The 21,787-nt window shown below is 44.1% G+C and overlaps 1 protein-coding gene across 3 annotated transcripts in view; it reads right to left on the reverse strand.

Annotated features, from left to right (window-relative positions):
- Positions 1 to 2,073: 2,073 nt before the first annotated feature.
- The window catches only part of SH3GL3 (SH3 domain containing GRB2 like 3, endophilin A3), a 32,614-nt gene continuing 12,900 nt past the window's right edge, over positions 2,074 to 21,787 (reverse strand). The window contains exons 2-9 of one of the 3 annotated variants that reach the window (XM_070953277.1): positions 16,086 to 16,154; positions 12,268 to 12,340; positions 10,656 to 10,799; positions 9,912 to 10,045; positions 9,136 to 9,294; positions 4,903 to 5,006; positions 4,172 to 4,299; positions 2,074 to 2,747 (exon numbers count right to left, since the gene is read on the reverse strand). In XM_070953277.1, the coding sequence (XP_070809378.1) occupies positions 2,542 to 2,747; positions 4,172 to 4,299; positions 4,903 to 5,006; positions 9,136 to 9,294; positions 9,912 to 10,045; positions 10,656 to 10,799; positions 12,268 to 12,340; positions 16,086 to 16,154 (1,017 nt within the window). In that variant the 3' untranslated portion in view covers positions 2,074 to 2,541. Of the gene's footprint in view, positions 2,748 to 4,171; positions 4,300 to 4,902; positions 5,007 to 9,135; positions 9,295 to 9,911; positions 10,046 to 10,655; positions 10,800 to 12,267; positions 12,341 to 16,047; positions 16,155 to 21,787 lie in introns of all 3 variants that reach the window. The other 2 variants (XM_070953278.1, XM_070953280.1) reach the window with 2 other exon arrangements.

The following is a 21,787-nucleotide window of genomic DNA, read 5'->3' on the forward strand; positions in this document are numbered from 1 at the left end:
ATGTAGTAGCCATATACTACCTGCTTCCTCTCTTTTTTAACAGAAATGGCCGAATCAGAGCATGCTGGAGATTTGTCTAGAACAGTGTTGGCGAAACTTTTCGGCACTGAGTGCCGAAACGGGAGCATGTCAGAAACCAGAAAAGCAGCCGCCCGGTGCACATGCGCATACTGGGAAGGTGATGATCTGTTTTTTGGCACACGCATGTGCACCCGGCCAGCTGGTCTTCGGGCACACATGCACGCCAGAAACTGGGAGACACATATGTACGCTGGAAACCAGAAACCAGAAGAGCAGCCGCCTGGCACGCACATGCACACCGGGTAGCTGCTATTCCGGTTTCTGGCACATCCGCGTGTGTGAAGACCAGCTGGCCGATGCATTGGAACCTGGAAGAACAACTCTGCGTGCCACTTCCAGCACGCGTGCCATCACTAGAAGTTGCCTAATGCCAGTGCTGATTTGTAATAGGAAAGAGAGAGCAGGGAAATCTTTCCTTACTCTGTCCTCCTTTTAGAATGGACCCGAAGGACCGTCCAGGGAGGTTAAAAGTGCCCATCAAATACCGCATTTCTTTTCAATCTCTTCTGGCAACAGCGGACAAGGAACGGTAAACCTAAAACCCAGAATGATTTAGGACTCTTGTATTAATTCACGGCCAAAGAATGCTTCTGTTCCTACCAGCCTTGTGGGGTAGGACAGGGTTCTTGAACCCAGTGTCTTTTTTTGTCTGGAAGGCTTCCTTTCAGGTGGATTTTCTTCCAACGGAGACTTTTAGAAATGGTTAAATTATTAACGCCAGTGGTTTCTGATATTTTAGCAGACCTGAACAGTTTGTTGTGGCACTTGCTGTTGAGGTGCTTCTACTTGCGTGTCGGCCTTGTTAAAGGCACAAATCTGGTAAAACATTTGCTTTCTATTAAAGATACCTCCTTTCAGATGATGGCTCTTTATGGTGTTTGAAACAAACTCTATATTTGGCAGGCTTAAAAGTTGCATTTTGTCCGTATGTTATTTCAAGAGGGGCGAAACGTTCTCCAAACTGGGTGTCCTCTGTCTTGACAAACTTTTTACTCTATTTTTAAATTGTACCTCACCTCCCTGTTTATGGGAGATTGCTTAATAAAATTTGGACCAACGTCGTCAATTTAGCCATAACCACCTGGTAACAACTAGTAGCTTACATGGTTTATGAGGGGGAAAAAAAGGGGGGGGGGGGAAACTATCCATACTTGGATGAAATTCCCATGAAATCTGAAATAGCTCCTTTCTATAGTAATTAGGAAGGTTGGTTGCTTTGCTGATGGGCTTTAGAAAAGTCCAATTTGCTACTGTGAGACATACTGGAATAAAGTCATTGGTTGTTGAAAACAGTATTATATAGTGTTAAATGGGTGAAATCTAAAATTTGTTACTACAAGTGCCAAAATTTAGCTCAGGGTATGGTGGATGGTGTGAAGCCAGTAGCCAAAGAATGACATACTTTGTAAGATGCTAAGGAAATATATTTCCCACAAGAGTGATTTATTATATCTGGTCAGCGAAGAGTTAAGCGTTGGAGGGTAAAATTGACTTAATACAGGAATGTCAATGAAGCAATCATTTTTCTCTAGTCAAAAAGTACACGGTTAGTATCAGCTTTTCAGAATTACTGTATTTTTCAGAGTATAAGATGCTCCGGACTATAAGACGCACCTACCTTTTTTGGTGAGGAAAACAAGAAAAAGAAATCTGCCTCTGCCTCCCAGCAATTTTGCCTCGTTACAGCAAACAGCCTGCTTTACTTTCATTTTCAGCATAGCTTGATTAGCACAAGAAAAAAAAAATCTGCTCCCAGCAATTTACCTCCTTGCAGCAAGCAGCAGAGGCCCGCGCAGCAATAGGCAATGGCAATCCCTGCAGCCTGAAACAGCTGAGAGTCGGGAGGCCGATCCAACGGACAATCAACTTGTGCTAATTAGGCTGTGCTGATGCTGAAATGGGCTGTTTCTTCTTGCTGCAAGGAGGTAAATTGCTGGGAGGCAGAGGCCAAAGGGTGGGGGCCAGTGGGTGGGCGGGGCTACATTCGGTGTATAAGACGCACCCAAATTTTCACCCTTTTAGGGGGGGAAAAAGGTGCATCTTACACTCCAAAAAATATGGCAAGTTCAATATAACAAGAGTGGCTCAAGGATGACCCAACTTAAGGAGTAGCTGTAAAATTGTACCCACAAATAAAATTCATCACTCGACGAACGGCTTCTTGTTGCGACAGTGGGCGTAAATAGCTTGGCTTCCAGGAAAAGCGTCCGTGAGATTTTTCAAGGCACAGAAAAAGCACAGGGCCGGCTGCTGTTCTTTGCTTGTAACCAAAAGAAAGGCCTCCATAATTTATCATACAAATTGTACGGATACAAAATAAATATATTTCTTAAAAGACGCGTACAAAAAGAGTCAGTTAAGAGGTGGTTCAGAAGAAGCACGGGCTTTCGGTGAAACACATCAGCTTTGGGCACGAAGACAAAATGTTTTGGTTGCTTCGGCAGCGGGAAAAGGACACGCTCACTGCGGCAGGGCCACAAGGACCTCAACGTAGCTGATGGGGAAGAAGCCCGATTCCCCTTTTAACATGCCTTCGTACCAGTTCTCGTCAATCTGATTGGTCAACGTGATGATGTCTCCTTCCTTAAAGCCAAGCTCCCCTTCGTTTTCAGGCTCAAAGTCATACAAGGCTTGGCAGCAAGGTTGGTCCACGTGCAACGAAGAACCTGGTCAAGAATGAGCAATTGAGACGTTCAAGGTTGGTTTCCGACAAAAGTTTGTCTCAATTTCATTTGCAACAAAGTCCAAGTTTATAGCAAGAGACTTTCAGATATAGAGTTGCATTGAGACTTTTATACCGCTTTACAGCCTTCTCTAAGCGGTTTACAGAGTCAGCCTCTTGCCCCCAACAATCTGGGTCCTCATTTTACCCACCTCGGAAGGATGGAAGGCTGAGTCAACCTACAGCCTGGTGAGATTCGAACTGCCAAATTGCAGGCAGCCGGCAGCCAGCAGAAGCGACCTGCAGTACTGCATTCTAACCACTGCGCTACCACATCTCTTGAAACCTAAACCTGGCTCTCCAATCCCAATACAACACTTTAATCCTCATGCTACACTGTCTCCCACACTTCCTGACCAACATGCTTCCTAATTATTAAATTAACCCTTAATCCAATAGACTAAATTCACACAAGATGCAAAACCAGAATAGCAATAGCACTTAGACTTATATGCCACTTCACAGTGCTTTTACAGCCCTCTCTAAGCGGTTTACAGAGTCAGCATATTGCCCCCAACAATCTGGGTCCTCATTTTAGCCACCTCGGAAGGATGGAAGGCTGAGTCAACCTTGAGCCTGGTGAGACTCGAACTGCTGGCAGTCAGCAGAAGTAGCCTGCAGTACCGCATTCTAACCACTGCGCCACTGTGGCCCTTATAAAGAGTAGACTGTAGAAAGTTAATGCAGGTAGGCCTTGATTTAACAATGGAACACTCAGCGGCTCTTTGAAGTTACAACAGACTCAAAATTACGACCCATCCTTGAAGTTACAACTGCTGCACCCACCCATCTGGTCACATGATTGCATTTGGGGGGTGCTTGGCAATTGCCTTGCACTTAAAACAGATTGCAACATCCAGCAGCCACTTGATTATGTTTTGAGATATTTTTTGGCAAAAAATACTCATCAGATAAACTGAATTTGGACTTATGACAATGTGATTTGCTTTATGACCGCAACGGCTCCCTTAAACATAATTGTAAAAATGATTGTAATATCTAGTTTGCTCACATGGTGACTCGACTTATGATCCAAATTCTGGACTCAAATGTAGTTGAAAGTTCAGGATTACCTGTAGTTAAGCCCTAGTGCCTACTACATCTTCGAATGATTTGCTTTCTTTCTTTCTGACCAACCCTTCTCTTGCACATATTTACAGTTCTCCAGATATTTGCACTGGCTTAATTATTTCATCACCCCTTCCAAAAAATGGGGCTCCCTTGAAGATAATTGCTGGCTGAATTTGTGCATGAAGGATAAGAAGCGAAAGATCTTCAAGGAAAACCAAAGTCCAGTGGCCTTTTGAAACTTTGAGACAACCATGACCTGGATGACTGAGAATCTCCATAGATCCCATGGTTACATACCTGATGATTTAATTGATGGACTGAAGGAAATTCCATTGTGTGGTTGACCATTGCTTATTTCCAGATGCGTCCGTGTGATTGGTTTGGGCTTAAATTCACGTTTAGGGCGACTTGAAGCTACATTTATCCTGAAAGCAGGATGGAGATGAAAAGATGAAGCTTTTCAAACAGTCAGAAATGCCTGCTCTAAGTGTGTTAAGATCACCCCATTGGGGAATTCTGCTTCCATCACTGCCACCCCAAAAGTCCTTGTAAACCCATGAGTTCATATATATATACATATATACATCACATTGATTCATGGTTTGTTTAACCACAGTCCATGGAATAAACAATAATTGGCTTAACTACACAGTAAGCTTAACCCAAATACCCCATGTTTTGATTTAGTAGGAAGTACAAACCCACCCACTGATAGTAATTCTGAGCTTCGCAGCTCATTGCTGATGTGACTAGGTCCATTGGGAATGAAGAGGAGAAACCATCTGTCTTCTGAGATACATAAGAGGTGCATAAAATGAAGTCCCAAATTGTTGGGGGCAACATGCTGACTCTGTAAACCACTTAAGAGAGGGCTGTAAACAACTCTGAAGCGGTATATAAGTCTAAATGCTATTGCTGTTAACAAAACTAGTTTAGTATCCTAGAGGATTAGCCCTATGATAGCAGTTCTTCAAACTTCTAAAGAGCTCCCTCAGTTTGAAATGTAACCAATCCATGATGATGCTTACCGATTTTGTAGCTTGCTCTGCAGATCCTCCAAAATTTCCGCAGACTGCTTATGGTAATCCAGTGCAGCTTCTACTAAGACTAAAAGCTGGCTCACTTGCTCTATCTATAAAAAGGGAATCCAAAAAGAAAGTTTTTGTGAATGATTTTTCCAAGTAAGCTGGAGGAAACATGGACTCTAAGGGAACAGTAAGTTCTCATTCGGTGTGGCTTATTGATGCAAAATTGTCCAGAGAAAGAATGGGAGGAACTGTTCTGTCTGGAAGGGTATCACTGAGAAAAATGAATTAGACAAAATGGTTTTCCAAGAGTTTCCACCTTCACCCTTTTTTCTTGGCATACCATTTTCCACCAGTACTTCTTTTCTGCCAACCATACATTTGTTGACATACTATATTTTCTATAACTTTCTTACTATTTCTATGTATTATTTATTTAGCATATGATGAGAAGATGATAGAAGAGAAATAAACATATATATCAGGGGTGAAATGTAAAATGTGTTACTACCGGTTCTGTGGGCGTGGCTTGGTGGGGGGGGTGTAATGTGACTGGGTGGGCGTGGCCAACTTTTAAAAAAAAAAAAACTTTTCAAAGCATTTTTTCTAATGCTTTGAAAAGCCTCTGCCGATCAGGCAACTCAGCTGAGATCGTCAGAGACTTTTCAGAGCATTTTTTTAACCACCTCTTCGGCCAAGAGGTTGCAGAAAAAAATGCTTTGAAAAGCCTCTGACGATCCCAGCTGAGCCGCGCGATCATCAGAGGCTTTTTTTTTTTAAAGCATTTTTTCGTCGGAAGAGGTTGTAGAAAAAATGCATTTAAAAGTAAAAAAAAAAAAAAAAAAGCCTCTGATGATCATGCGACTCAGCTGAGCATGGTGGGGGCCGCAGGGATTTTTGCTACCAGTTCTCCGAACCACCCACCGCCATCGCTACCGGATCGGGTGATCCAGTCCGAACCGGGAGTATTTCACCCCTGATATATATATAAACAATCTATGTCAGATAAAGGTAAAGGTTCCCCCACACATGCGTGCTAGTCATTCCTGACTCTAGGGGGCGGTGCTCATCTCCGTTTCAAAGCTTGTAAAGGCTGTAAAACACTGTAAAGTGCTATATAAGTCTAGGCTAATGCTATTACTTCCATTTTGCAGCAAAAAATGGCCATTGGGTGGGCAATGGGTTCACTTAACAACTGCTTTGTTCACTTTAATGGCCATTGCAAAAAAAAATTGTAAAATCCTTTTACACATAACTCACTTAATAAAGAGGTGATATACCTCGTTAGGTGATATTCTGAGCTCAAGTATAGTTATAAATCAAGAATTACATGCACTATCAAAGTTTCAAATTTTTAGAGTCACTATTATCACTAGAGGGCAGCACTTCATAAAGCAATATTAAGAAAGTAGAACTGGGCACAATTTGAATTCTTCAACAGCTTCACGAGTGCAGAATAAGCGAGTAGCAATAGCAATAGCACTTAGACTTATATACCGCTTTACAATGCTCTACAGCCCTCTCTAAGCGATTTACAGAGTCAGCTTATTGCCCCCAACAATCTGGGTCCTCATTTTACCCACCTCGGAAGGATGGAAGGCTATGCCTAACTTGAGCTGGTCAGGATCGAACTGCCAAACTGCTGGCAGTCGGCAGAATTAGCCTGCAATACTATATTCTAATCACTGTGCCACCATGGTCCTTCCTTCCTTCCTTCCTTCCTTCCTTCCTTCCTTCCTTCCTTCCTTCCTTCCTTCCTTTCCTTCCTTCCTTCCCACTTTAGCAATAGCACTTAGACTTATATACCGCTTTACAATGCTCTACAGCCCTCTCTAAGCGATTTACAGAGTCAGCTTATTTCCCCCAACAATCTGGGTCCTCATTTTCCCGACTTCGGAAGGGTGGAAGGCTGAGTCAGCCTGGTGAGATTCGAACTGCCAAATTGCAGATGATTGTCCAAGGGGAGGAGAAGTTCCCCAATAATTTTTCAAGAGCAGGATGACTTCTGGGTGGTAACACATGAAAGTGGTTGGTAGGAAGAATTCCATCAGAACTTTCAGTAGCCATTAACGAAAAGTGGGGGACGCAGAGGAAAAAGTTGACAGTTGGGAGGAAAAGTGAAATCTGATAAGCAGGTCACTCACAGAGACCTGTCCCCAAAGTGCTTTTTCCAAAAGGCAACTGGACTTTCTTGATTTTATTTTCCCCTTTGAAAATGTTTCGCTTCTCATCCAAGAAGCTTCTTCAGTTCCTCTGGAACAGAACTGAAGAACTGAACAGAACTGAAGTCCAGTTGCCTTTTGGAAAAAAGCATTTTGGGACAAACATGACCTACAGAATATGCGTGTGGAAAACCTACAATGCAGGTAGTCCTTGACTTAGGACGACAATTGGGATCAGAATTTCTGTTGCTAAGCAAAATGGTTGTTAAGTGAGCCACATCCTATTTTATGACCTTGTTCACAGATGGCAAGTGAATCACATGGGTGCTAAGGAGATCTCATTTCCCCCATGGGCTTTGCTTGCACAGTAGTGGCCAAAATGGTGGAAACCTTGTCGGAAAAGTGTATTTTTGAGGTTTGTTGGCTAATAACACCACTTTTTTTTTTTTTTGGAGTTTCAAGATAATTCTATTCCACTGCTGGAATGGCCTGGGAATAGCCCAGACCTTCACCCAATTGAAAATCTATGGAGCCGACTAAAGAAACTTGTTAGCCAGAAGCGACCCAGCAATAAAACCCAGTTAATAGAAGCAATCATTCAATCTTGGATTCACATTAGAACAGCTGCAGAACTAAAAGACTTGGTTCACTTCATGGGAAGATGTCGTAAGGCCGTCATTCATGCTAAAGGTTACCCAACTAAGCATTAACTGACAGGGTGATCATTTTTGTATATCTCATTTTTTTCTTCGTGTTTCACTTTTTTTCTTTATACGGTAACTGCTATTCTAACAGCAAATCCTTCATAAAAGTTATTGCATTACATTCTTGATTAAATTATCTTTCCATTGATATATAATTTTATGGCACCACTCCAAATAAAAAGCGGTGTCATTCGCTAGTTTTAGAAAATACACTTTTCCCAAAAGGTTTCCACAATTTTGGCCACTACTGTATTTGCTGGTTGCTGAGCACCTAACAAAAATGTGTGCAAAAATCTATCATTCCAGGAAAAATACATTTTCCACACAGCTAATGCAAAAAGAGACGATAAAGGGACCGGGGTAAGAATTTCTTGGGATCTGGAGGGAGACGGGACTTAAAAACTATTTTTAGGGATGATACTAGACGTGTTTTCCCTTTCCTACATTTTAAAATAGCAAGAAAATGCATCACCAAACTACAGGGGAGACAGATAACAGGTCCTGAGAGGTGCAGACTGCCAGCTACTCTGCTTAAAAACCTCTTTCTCAACCGCTTCCAGGAAGAGAAACCCAAACTGCAGGAAGAGGGAATTATAAGTTGCATCTCCTGTCTTGTTTGAAAAAGAGTTTGGAATAGAGTATGCGGTGCTTAGAGTTTGGGCAACCTGTTCATCTTCCCAATTACTAGTTACACCACAACACATGGGCCACAAACACCCACGTAGACTGTATGTCTTGTGCTCAAGTTGCAAAAGGGAGGGGCTTACACAGGGATGAAATCCAGCAGGTTCTGACAGGTTCTGGAGAACCGGTAGTGGAAATTTTGAGTAGTTTGGAGAACCGGTAGAGGAAATTTTGAATAGTTTGGAGAACCGGTAGTGGAAATTTTGAGTAGTTCAGAGAACCGGTAACGGAAATTTTGAGTAGTTCGGAGAACCAGTAGCAGAAATTTTGAGTAGTTTGGAGAACCGGTAGTGGAAATTTTGAGTAGTTTGGAGAACCGGTAGCGGAAATTTTGAGTAGTTCGGAGAAAAGGTAGTGGAAATTTTGAGTAGTTTGGAGAACCGGTAGTGGAAATTTTGAGTAGTTTGGAGAACCGGTAGCGGAAATTTTGAATAGTTTGGAGAACCGGTAGCAGGAATTTTGAGTAGTTTGGAGAACTGGTAGTGGAAATTTTGAGTAGTTCGGAGAACTGGCAAATACCACCTCTGGCTGGTCCCAGAGTGGGGTGGGAATGGAGATTTTGCAGTATCCTTCCCCTGGAGTGAGATGGGAATAGGGATTTTGCAGTATCCTTCCCCTGCCATGCCCACCAAGCCACCCCCACAGAACTGGTAGTAAAAAAGTTTGGATTTCACCACTGAGCTTACATCATTTTCCAATAAGTTGAACATGCTCCGTTCTGCCAACTCTTTCGACTCTTCAAACTTCTCAATGGCTTGCTTCACTTCCTCGTCTGGAACCTTCCCTAGGCGCTTCCGTTTGTAATCATAATCTAGACGCCGGCCTTCTAATTTTTTTAGGTGGTGCTATTTTGTTTTAAAAAAAGGAAAGAAGAGAACCAAGTGGTTAGAGCGAATGAGAAGAAGTCCTTGTGTATAGGGGCAGAAATACGTTTTTTGGATTTTTTTAGCCATGGGGAGTGGCTAAAAAACTTTGTAATAAAATAACAGTGTCTTTGAAGGCTTCGGCAATAAATTCTTAGATTCTACATAGTTCGTTCATTGTGAAAAAATCTTCAGGGCATCTACATAAGCAAAATATTATTTGTCAAAATATAGTTTACTTTTATGTTCTTGTGTTTTTTGTTGTGGGGCAAATAGGAGGAGAAAGATATGCTGGATACGTTCACCGCCTTGAGTTACTTGTAGAAATAATAAAGGCAGGATAGATAGAAATAAATAAAGCATAAGAAATTATCTTGGCATGGCCTCATTAAGCCAGAGGAAAAAAAACCTTTTGTTTGGGAACTGCACCTCCCGTGAAGATGGTAATTGCATTTTGTTAACCTGAGTTTAAGATATTACGCAAATCCAGGCATTAGGAAGTGAAAAAGAGAGCCCAAGAGATTCCAGAAACGCTAATATTATTCCAAGGATGCATCTTCACATCCCTAGGCAAATATTTGAGGCAGAGATAAACTCACTCCAATCTCTTTTAAATCCTTTTCCTGCAGTAGCTGGAGAGGATCAATAAAATTCTGCTTGATGTTGATATCCAGGGAATCCTTCACTTCTGCCATCTGCTTCATACTTTCTCCCACATCGATCAGCGCAGCACCTTGTAAAGAAGAAACAACATTCGTGTATCTCACGGGGAGGAATTCAGTTGTTGTTGTTTTAAAAAACGAAAAAGATTCAGCAGCTTCCAAACCGAAATTTAAAAGGCTTATTTTCAGCCACTTTTTCTTTGAAACGTGTAAAGCTTCTACCTTTCTTATTTTCCAGACCATTTCTCTGGTCACATAACTTTATATATTTTTTTTCTTTTCTTTTTCCATCTAATTATTACTTATTTTCAATTTATATAGAATGAAACTCAAATGCTTTGGCCACCTAATGAGGACTCTCACTGGAGAAGAGCCTAATGCTGGGAAAGATTGAGGGCAAAAGAAGAAGGGGACGGCAGAGAACGAGGGGGCTGGATGGAGTCACTGAAGCAGTCGGCGTGAGCTTAAATGGACTCCGGGAGATGGTAGAGGAGAGGAAGGCCTGGAGGAACGTTGTCCATGGGGTTGCGAAGGGTAGAACATGACTTCGCAACTAACAACAACAATCTCTGTAATGTTCTCTGCTCAGGCAGGGACCCGCCCTTTCCTTAAAAATCCAGATTTATTAAGTACCCCTTGCATGAACTACATAAACAATGCTGCGCAGCTGCGGAAGCTCACCAAAGGTGGAGTCATCTCTCAGTTCCCTCCCATACCGGAGCATACAGTCCCCAAGTAATCCTTCAGTCTGTGGGTATCCTGTGGCCTTCACTTGCCCTCGGATCTTGGAGACAGTGTTCAGCATTCCTAGCTTAGCTCTGTAGGCTTTAAAAGAGAGAGATTAATACTGAAAAGCTTAAAGAGATACGCTGGGATTTCTATATTGTCTGGAGAACATTTCTGCTCGTTGACTTCACATCTCCAGGCTCGGAATATTATTTTACGTATGCAATCGCCATAGAAGCAAGTTGTCACGAGCTTCATTTAGACCCATGATGGATAATAAACAGGGATTAATGCAGGGGTGAAATGCTCCCGGTTCAGACCAGATTGCCCAATCCGGTAGTGATGGTGGCGGGTGGTTTGGAGAACCGGTAGCAAAAATCCCTGCACCCCACCATGCCCAGCTGAACCACGCAATCATCAGAGGCTTTTTTTTTTTTTTACTTTTAAAAGCATTTTTTCTTCGGCCAAAAGTAAAAAAAAATGCCTCTGACAATCGCTCGGCTCAGCTGGGATCGTCAGAGCCTTTTCAAAGCATTTTTTCTACAACCTCTTTGGCCGAAGAGGTTGTAAAAAAATATTTTGAAAAGGCTCTGATGATCCCAGATGAGTTGCCTGATCGTCAGAGGCTTTTTTTTTTACTTTTAAAAGAAAAAAAAATGCTTTTAAAAGGCTCTGACGATTCCAGCTCAGTTGCCTGATCGTCAGAGGCTTTTTTTTTTACTTTTAAAAGCAAAAAAAAATGCTTTTAAAAGGCTCTGATGTTCCCAGCTCAGTTGCCTGATCATCAGAGGCTTTTTTTTTTTTTTACTTTTAAAAGCAAAAGAAAAAAAAAGCTTTTAAAAGAAAACAAAAGCCTCCGACGATCAGGCAACTCAGCTGGGATCGTCAGAGCCTTTTCAAAGCATTTTTTCTACAACCTTTTCGGCTGAAGAACCAGTAGTAACAAATTTTACATTTCACCACTGGATTAATGGCATCCACAGGAGAGGCAGTCCTCAATTTATGACCACAACTGAGCCCCAACATTTCTGTTGTTAAGTGAGAGGTTGGTTTGCTCTATTTTATGATCGTTCTTGCCTCGGTTGTTTATCACTGCAGTTGATAAATTGGCAAACTGGTTTTTAAGCGAATCTGGTCCCCCCCCCCCCCCCGTTTGATTTTGCTTGCTAGAGTCTTGTGGAAACCTGGCTGGGAAGACTGCAAATGATGATCACCTGACTTGGGATACCACAACCGTCACAAAAATACGTGCCACTTATCAAGTGCCTGTATTTTGACCGTGTAACCATAGGGATGCTGCAACGATCAAAAGTGTAAGGACTGATTGTAAGTCACTTTTTTTTTCCAGTGTTGTTGTAACTTTGATGGCCACTAAACAAATGATTGTAAACTGAGGACCACCTATAAACAGTAAAAATAAGTAAAATAAGTAAAAATATAGACAATAAAATTGTTGTAACATAAAACGATCCGTAGAAGCTGGAAGGCAAAGATCTGACGGATTGGTTCACAGAGATGCTCGGTCATTTGAAACATCTGGAACTCACTAAAACTATCTTGTTCTTACCTGGGTTAGGTTGGAGATATTCTGTAGCTTTGGATAAAAGTTCTGCCACTGCCTTGCTAGTGATATCAATTTTCTGCAAGAGGAAAATGAAATATCTTTAGATGGGCTGTGCAAATCATTTTCAATTTGAGCCACTTTTTACTCCACGCCTCCAATTTTGATTCCTAAATTGGAAACAGGCAGATTTGATCATTTTGGAAGTGTTTTGAACTTGAAACATTTCTAAGGTTAAGGGGCCGTTGGTGCTCTCTGAGCTTGCTTGTTTTATTATTTATTATTATTATTTTTGAATTTGTATACCGCCCTTCTCCCTGAGGACTCAGGGCGGTGAACAGCCAGATAAAAACATCAGATACAAATATTAAAACACATTTAAAAATATATATAAATTTGGCCCCATTAATTAAAACGATAAGCAAAACAAAACAATTAAAAAAACCCTTAAAAAGAAATTAAGCCAGCCCGGCTTGTTGAAAAAAGAAAGTTTTAAGGGCACGGCGGAAGGCACTGAGGTCATGGATTCTCCTTAACTCAGGGGGCAACTGATTCCAGAGGGTAGGTGCCCCCACAGAGAAGGCCCTCCCCCTGGGGGTCACCAGCCTGCATTGTTTGGCTGATGGCACCCCGAGGAGGCCCTCTCTGTGGGAGCGCACGGGTCGGTGGGAGGTCGTCGGTGGCAGTAGACGGTCTCGAAGATAGCTAGGCCCTATGCCATGGAGCGCTTTAAAGGTGATAACCAACACCTTGAAGCGCACCCGGAAGACCACCGGGAGCCAGTGCAGTTCACGCAGGAGCGGTGTTACATGGGAGCGCCACGCTGCTCCCGTCACTACCCGCGCTGCTGCGTTCTGGACCAGTTGGAGCCTCCGGGTGCTCCTCAAGGGGAGCCCCATGTAGAGAGCATTGCAGTAATCAAGGCGAGAGGTTACGAGGGCATGAGTGACTGTGCACAAGGAATCCCGATCAAGAAAGGGCCGCAACTGGCGAATCAGGCGAACCTGATAAAAGGTCCCCCTGGTCACAGCCGTCAGATGTTCCTCCAAGGACAGCTGCGTATCCAGGAGGACTCCCAGATTGCGAGCCCTCTCTGTGGGGGCCAAAGACTCGCTCCCAGTGGTCAGTGATGGAGTCAACTGACCATATCGGGATGCCGGGAACCACAGCCACTCAGTCTTGGAAGGGTTGAGCCTGAGCCTGTTCCTCCCCATCCAGATCCGTACAGCCTCCAGGCACTGGGACATCACTTCAAGGGCATCGTTGGGGTGGCCTGGGGTGGAGATGTACAGCTGAGTATCATCAGCGTACTGATGGTATCTCACCCCAAAGCCATGGATGATCTCGCCCAGCGGCTTCACATAAATGTTGAACAGGAGGGGCGAGAGGACCGACCCCTGAGGCACTCCACATATAAGAGGCCTCGAGGTCGACCTCTGCCCCCCTGCCAACACGAACTGCGACCGGTCAGAGAGAAAGGAGGAGAACCACCGTAACACGGTGCCCCCCATCCCCAACTCTTCCAACCGGTGCAGCATGATACCATGGTCGATGGTATCAAAAGCCGCTGAGAGGTCTAACAGGACCAGAACAGAGGAGCAACCCCTGTCCCGAGCCCTCCAGAGATCATCAACCAACGCGACCAATGCCGTTTCCGTGCTGTGCCCAGGCCTGAAACCAGACTGGAACGGATCCAGATAGGATGTTTCCTCCAGGAATTGCGGGAACTGTCGCGCGACCACACTCTCAACAACCTTCGCCAAGAACCGAAGGTTGGAGACAGGACGATAGTTGGCCAATATTGCTGGATCCAGGGACGGCTTCTTGAGGAGAGGCCTCACCATCGCCTCCTTCAAGGCCGCGGGGAAGTAACCCTCACTCAACGAAGCGTTGATAACACCCTGGAGCCAGCCTCGTGTAACCTCCCGGGAGGCCAGTACCAACCAGGAGGGACACGGGTCCAGTAAACATGTGGCCGCACTAAGTCTCCCCAAAATCCTGTCCACATCATCGGGAGTCACAGCATCAAACTCCTCCCAGATAACATTCTCAAGACTATTCCTCGTCACCCTGCCCTGATCTACCCAGTCAGAGTCCAAGTCCCCCCGGATCTGAGCGATTTTGTCATGCAGGTATTGTCCGAAATCCTCTGCCCTGCCTTCCAAGGGATCTTCCCGCGCTCCCAGGTGGAGCAGGGAGCGGGTTACCCTGAACAGGGCGGCCGGACGATTCCCTGATGACGCAATAGAGGCGGAAAAGTAATTGAACTTTGCCGTCTTTATCGCCACTAGGTAGGTCTTAATATGCGACCTTACCAGTGTTCGGTCAGATTCAGCGCGACTGGCCCTCCAACCGCTCTCTAGGCGTCTTTTCCGGCGTTTCATCTCCCTCAGTTCCTCGGTAAACCAAGGAGCCGCGAGGGATCGACACCGGGTCAGAGGCCGCAAAGGCACGACTCGATCCAAGGCCCCACCAGCCGCCCGGTCCCAGGCAGCTACTAGGTCCTCGGCCGAGTCGTGTGCCAGATCATCAGGAATTGGCCCAAGCTCCGTCTGGAACCTATCAGGATCCATCAGGCGCCTGGGGCGGACCCATCTAATTGGGTCCGCCTCCCTGCGGCGGGGTGTAGCGGTACGAAGGTCCAGACGGAGGAGTTTTCTTGCATTACCCTAACTACGTAACATCATTATAGTCTTAGCACTGATGATGTTACCTAGTTGGGTAATAAAACGTCTGTAAGGAGCCTTGGTGGTGCAGCGGACTAAAGTGCTATTAAGTAGCACTTAGCTGCCAGCTGCCTGCAATTATTGTGAGTTCAAATCTCACCAGGCTCAAGGTTGACTCAGCCTTCCATCCTTCCGAGGTAGGTAAAATGAGGACCCGGATCGTGGGGGCAATAAGCTGACTTTGTATAAAAAAGAACACTGCTCAGGAGGGGCCCGAAAGCCCTACTAAACAGGTATATACAAAAGGATGAAGGCTATTGCTTAATGCATTGTAAGCTGCCCTGAGTCTCCAGAGAAGGGCAGCATATAAATCGAACCAAGAAAGAAAGAAAGAAAGAAAGAAAGAAAGAGAGAGAGAGAGAGAGAGAGAGAGAGAGAGAGAGAGAGAGAGAGAGAGAGCTCAGAGAGCACCAAGGACCCTTCCTTTCAACCCTGAGCTACAAATCTTCTCCTTTATTGATTTTGAAGGTTGTTGAAACAATCCCTGTTGGACATGAGTCAGGATGCTGGATTCAAAAAGAATTCAATTTTGAACCATTGCTAATCTTTAACAAATATATGACAGGGACTGTTTCTTTCGTACATCACACACAAATTTGTGCCAACCTGGTCTCCTCTAGACCTTTACCAAAAGGTAAAGGTTCCCCTCGCACATATGTGCTAGTCGTTCCCAACTCTAGGGGGCGGTGCTCATCTCCATTTCAAAGCCAAAAAGCCAGCGCTGTCTGAAGACATCTCCGTGGTCATGTGGCCGGCATGACTCAACGCCAAAGGCGTACAGAACGCTGTTACCTTCCCACCAAAGATGGTCCCTGTTTTTCTACTTGCATTTTTTACGTGCTTTCGAACTGCTAGGCTGGCAGAAGCGGGAACAAGTAATGGGAGCTTACCACGTTACGCGGCACTAGGGATTCGAACCGCTGAACTGCCAACCCTTTGATTGACAAGCTCAGTGTCTTAGCCACTGAGCCACCACATCCCTTAGACCTTTACCTAACTATGGGCCTATTTTAGAAAAAAGGATGAAAAGGCCTCTTGAGTTATAATTAGAAATAATTACCTTGCAATTAGCAGCCAGTATCAAGAGGCTTGCCTTACCTTCTCCATCTCTTGAAAGTCTTCATCAAGTTTTGTTCCTTCTGCTCCACTGATCTTCTCGCTGAAAAGCTGCAGGAGGAAAAGAATAACGATAAACAAACGGTACAGCACCAAACCAAAGTCTATGGAGATCCTCAGTCCTCCAGGACATGGTTGTCCCAAAGGTGCTTTTTCCAACAGGCAACTGGACTTCCTGGTTTTTTCTTTGAAGACATTTCGCTTCTCATCCAAGAAGCTTCATCAGGTTCTGATGGCGGGGGAATGGAAGGAGAGGTACTGCCAGTCTATGGAGATTCTCAGTCATCCAGGTCACGGTTGTCCCAAGTTGTCAAGAGGCAACTTGGACTTCCTGGTTTTTTTCTTTGAAGGCGTTTCGCTTCTCATCCAAGAAGCTTCTTCAGCTCTGGAAGCTTCTTGGATGAGAAGCGAAATGTCTTCAAAGAAAAGAAAAAAAAACCCAGGAAGTCCAGTTGCCTCTTGAAAAAGAACCTTTGGGATGATCCCAAGTAGCAAAAGCAAGAGCACTTAAGACTTATATACCGCTTCACAGTGCTTTACAGCCCTCTCTAAGCGGTTTACAGAATCAGCCTCTTGCCCCCAACAACCTGGCTCCTCATTTGACCCATCTTGGAAGGACAGAAGGCTGAGTCAACCTTGAGCCTGGTGAGATTCGATCTGCCAAATTGCAGGCAGCAGGCAGGCAGCAGAAGCAGCCTGCAATACTGCATTCTAACCACTGTGCTACCACAGCTCATAGTTTGTGTGTGTGTGTGTTTGTGTGTGTGTGTTTGTGTGCATCTCCTCCATACATTCGGTGAAAATGTGTTTGGCTATTGCCCTGTTCAGTGTATCAGCGTATCTTGCGTGCACGCTCTTCGTATCACAAAGGTTATTGCTTTGTCTGTAAAGGGAATTCCCATTTTAGATGCAGTACGAGACTTATCTCCCCTCCCCAGCTTATCTTTCTGGCCTGTCCCCTCCTCTTTTATCATTTCTGGGCCTCTACTTTACCAGCTCCACCTCCCAACCACACCAGGTTGTAGCAGATGTTTGCTCAGGTCATAGATCTTCAAGAGCTTCTGGCCCTCCGTCCCACCAATATCACACACCCCTCCTTTAAATGTCTTCTGCTCACAACTCAACTGGCACAGCAGTTAACTACGGGCAGTTACAATGAATGCACAACAACATGCGTTGACTACCATGATTTGTGCAAGCCAGACAAAAGAACAGCACTCCATTCCCTGTTCTTGAGACCACTATTATATCAGAGAGAGAAATGGTTTGAATGCCATGCTAAACCATGATTTGTTTCAACCAAATCAGAAAGACTTCTCTACCGTATACACCCTCTTCCTTGTGAGGCCAAAAATAATCTAGGGATGTCCCATGGTCCATACTAAGATGGCTATTTGGAGTGTGTACTGCCAGCAGTGACAGTACGAAAGGCCAGATCCATTTATATAGAAGCATTCGCAGTGGCTATCTGCACTTAATGCACTCCGTAATTTGGTAAACAGAATTCTTAGAACTGTTGTTTCCTCAATGCTGCCTCTCAAGCAGAGGTTAATGGGGGCCATTAATCTTGTTATGTTAAGTCAAGTCAACAATCACAAGCCCCAGGGAGCAGTTTACATCAAAGTTACCAGGTAACAGTCTTCTGTAAGCTCATTCTCACAGATACAACAATAGCCTGGTTTTAAAGTGACATAATACTTGTGATGACAACCAGAAAGCCAACCTGGAGATTTTGGCCTCTGGAGACATGCCCTTTGTCCAAATTAATGGACCATGCCAGTCATGTTGTCTGCATTCTATTCACTGTTTATTCCATTGTGTTCTCTATCTAATTATTGCGATGTATTCTGTTATCTAATTTTTGGAAACAGCCACTTTGGGGTTGTGGTTCAGAAACCTGGAGACTATGAGCTGGCACGAAGTCAACTGAATGATTTTTGAGCCTGCCGCTCTTTCTTAGCCCTAGGAAGGAGGAAGGAATGGCAAACCACTTACAAAATCTTGCCAAAAAGCTACAGGAAGTAATCCAGGCAGAATCAAACAGTGGTGGGATTCAAATTTTTTTTACTACCGGTTCTATGGGTGTGGCTTGGTGGGCGTGGCTTGGTGGGCATGGCAGGGGAAGGATACTGTAAAATCTCCATTCCCACCCCACTCCAGGGGAAGGTTACTGCAAAATCCCCATTTCCTCCCGATCAGCTGGGACTCGAGAGGCAGAGAATAGATGGGGATGGGGCCAGCCAGAGGTGGTATTTACCGGTTCTCTGAAATACTCAAAATTTCTGGTGGGACTGGAAGTTGGCAAATGGGCCATTTATGGCCCCTAGAGGGCTTCTGGGTGGGGTTGGGAAGGCTGTTTTCACCCTCCCCAGACTCCTAGAGAGGCTCTGGAGCCAGATGAGAGAGAAAAACAGGCCTACTGGGCCGTCACATGCCAGGAGCGGAGGGAGGGGGGTGTCGCGTGCACATACACAGGGCACATATAATTAAGGGCGTGGTCACATGTGCACACGACCCCCCCACTCCCCTCCGGGCATGCGATGGCAAAAAGGTTAGCCATGACTGGACTAGAGTGTCACAAAGAAAATCAATCCATGTGGTTGCTAGGAGTTGAAAACAACTTAATGACCCATCAATCAATCAATCAATCAACCAATCAATGTTACATAAGGCCATAATGACCAAAATGCAAGTGCTTGAATATAAGCCAATGGGACAATGACTATCTTGAGCCCAAATATTATAGGCAACTGAGTCTTGTAACTTTGTACTTGCCAATTTTATGCCTGTCCCACTGAGCTTCTGGAGCATGTAGCCAAGCTGTACAGCAAAAGACTTTTCCTTTTTTAAAAGAGCTTTTGTTGCGCTTGGGCAAATATTACTTCCTTGCTAAAAGAAAGGGGGGGGAAACATTTCAGAGAGAGACCTGGGAGAAAATGCGGTCATAATCTTGAAACTCATAGCAACTCTACCCACACAATACCATTGCCCATACTTCTGGCCACCTGATCCACAATGTTAGTCCTTCAAAGTTTGATTGCGTTTTTTTGGGGGGGGGGAATCTGTTCTTTGCAAACTTGCGAAGTGAATTTGGAGGAGGAGGAGGAGGAGGAGGAGGAGGAGGAGGAAGAGGAGGAGGAGAAGAAGAAGGAGGAGAAGGAGAAGGAGAAGGAGAAGGAGAAGGAGAAAGAAAGAAAGAAAGAAAGAAAGAAAGAAAGAAAGAAAGAAAGAAAGAAAGAAAGAAAGAAAGAAAGACTGTGCAATTCTCCAGCCCCTGTAACAATGACATGGTGGGAAAATATTTTAACAAAAGCACCAAAGGTTGCAACAACATGAGGCTGTTGTTTGCTACAAGAGAGAAGCAACACAAAGCAACTCTCCCTGGACACAATGTAAAATTCACAGCAAACTTTTGTGGTGGCAACAAGACAGCAACAATATAGCTTTTCAAAGGCTTTCTTTTCCTTTTTATTTCTCTACTTCCCAAATCAAAAGCCTATTTTATTTTATTTTATTTTGGTTTCTGTTTGGGCCCAGGTATGACCTCACCACTTTCCTTTTTTTGATCTTGAGCTGGAGACAAAAGACAAATATAAAACTCAAGATTCCTAGTTTGGCCAACTCCCACCACTGTCACATAAATAAAACACCCTCTTACAAGTAGCTTCTAAAAAAAGATGGCTGATGTTTTACTCTGTTTTCAGCTTGGGCAACCAGGAAAAGGAATTTTGCACAAAAGGGAGGTAAAACAAAATGTATCTTCAAAATAAAAGTAGATTTGAGAAGATGGGTTGCGATCTGTAGATTTTACTCAGATTTGTTAATTTCAAGATGACAGGCTAAATGTAAACGAACACAAGTTTTGGGTGCACTGGGCTCTAAAGAAAACACTTATGAATTAATATTTGTGCGATGCAGTGGGAACATACATGGAAAAACAGCTTTTGAGGTTGCAATATTGGAGAGAAAGGCTACTGCAAAAGCTGAGGAGTTTCTCCATCAAACAGAAGCCCCATTCTAGACCAGCATCTGTCAACCTTGGAAACTTTAGGGTGGATTTCAACTTCCAGAAATCCCTGTAGGCCAGGGTTGGTCAACCTTACCAACTTGGAAGATGTATGGACTTCAACGCCCAGAATTCCCCAGACTGGGGGGAATTCTGGGAGTCGGAGTCCACACATTTTCAAGTTGGTAAGGTTGATCAATGCTGATCTAGACAACCAGGTTTAGAAGAGACGAGACGAGACAATTTTTTTTATTGGCCAAGTGTGATTGGACACAAGGAATTTGTCTTGGTGCAAATGCTCTCAGTGTACATAAAAGAAAAGATACGTTCATCAAGAATCATGAGGTACAACACTTAATGATAGTCATAGGGTACAAATAAGCAATCAGGAAACAATATCAATATAAATCGTAAAGCTACAAGCAGCAAAACTACAGTCATACAGTCATAAGTGGAAAGAGATGGGTGGTAGGAACAATGAGAAGATTAATAGTAGTGCAGACTTAGTAAATAGTTTGACAGCGTTGAGGAGAGTGCAGAGTGATGGCGTTCGGGAAAAAACTGTTCTTGTGTCTAGTTGTTCTGGTGTGCAGTGCTCTACAGCGTCGTTTTGAGGGTAGGAATTGAAACAGTTTATGTCCAAGTTGTGAAGTTTAGACAACCAGAAGCAAGATCCCATCTCCTTTTTCTAGACTCAGCACCTACAGGAGATGCTCAGACACAGATTAACAGAGTTAGAAGGGACCTTGTAGTGATCTAGTCCAACCCCCGGCCAAGCAGACCCTACACCATTCCAGACAAGTGGCTGTCCAGTCTCTTCTTGAAAGCTTCTAGTGATGAAGCTCCCACAACTTCTGAAGGCCAGCTGTTCCATTGATTGATTGTTCTCACTATCAGAAAATTCCTCCTTATTTCCAGGTTGAATCTCTCCTTGTTCAGTTTCCATCCATTGTTCCTTGTCTGGCCTTCAGGTGCTTTGGAGAATAGCTTGACCCTTTCCTCTCTGTGGCAGCCCCTCAAATATTGGAAGAGGCTATCTTGTCTCCCCTGGTCCTTCTCTTCACTAGACTAGCCATGCCCAGTTCCTGCAACCGTTCATCGTATGTTTTATCCTCCAGTCCCCTAATCATCTTGGTTGCTCTTCTCTGCACTCTTTCTAGAGTCTCAACCTCTTTTTTATAGTGTGGGTTCTAGAAGTGTGTTCTGCCATCTCACAACTCACCATCCGAACCAATGCTCCGGAATCAACCAATAAACGTTTTGAGTCAATAAATGTTATTTGCAGGTCACAAGGGCATTTTGGGCATCCCTAATTCACAAAATAATTTCCATCAGGAATTTTGCTGCAGCCTTGGGGCCTGACCCGAGTTCCTCCCATTTGGCCTTTCCTATCCAAGCTATGATCAGCCTGAACTTAATTGCAGGTTATTGTTTTTGCTTGCCCCGAAGTGTATCTGAACGCAGGGGGTGGAGCAGAGCTGGCACCTCGAGCTGTTACCGCAGCTGTGAGCTCTCTGTGTAACCGAAGGCTTTGGTTGGGTAATAATATTCTGTTGCAGTGTTTCTTCCTCTAATTTCTAAACGGCATGCCCTGACATCTTTGTGAGCCGCTGAAGAATGACAAACATGGAGCAATAAATAAAATAATGAAAGGTTCTCGCGAGTCTAAAATATCCAG

The sequence above is a fragment of the Pituophis catenifer genome, unplaced genomic scaffold, assembly GCF_029215685.1.
Source record: "Pituophis catenifer annectens isolate HBS135680 unplaced genomic scaffold, rPitCat1.0.hap2 SCAF_14, whole genome shotgun sequence".
In the NCBI taxonomy this organism is placed as follows: domain Eukaryota; kingdom Metazoa; phylum Chordata; class Lepidosauria; order Squamata; family Colubridae; genus Pituophis; species Pituophis catenifer.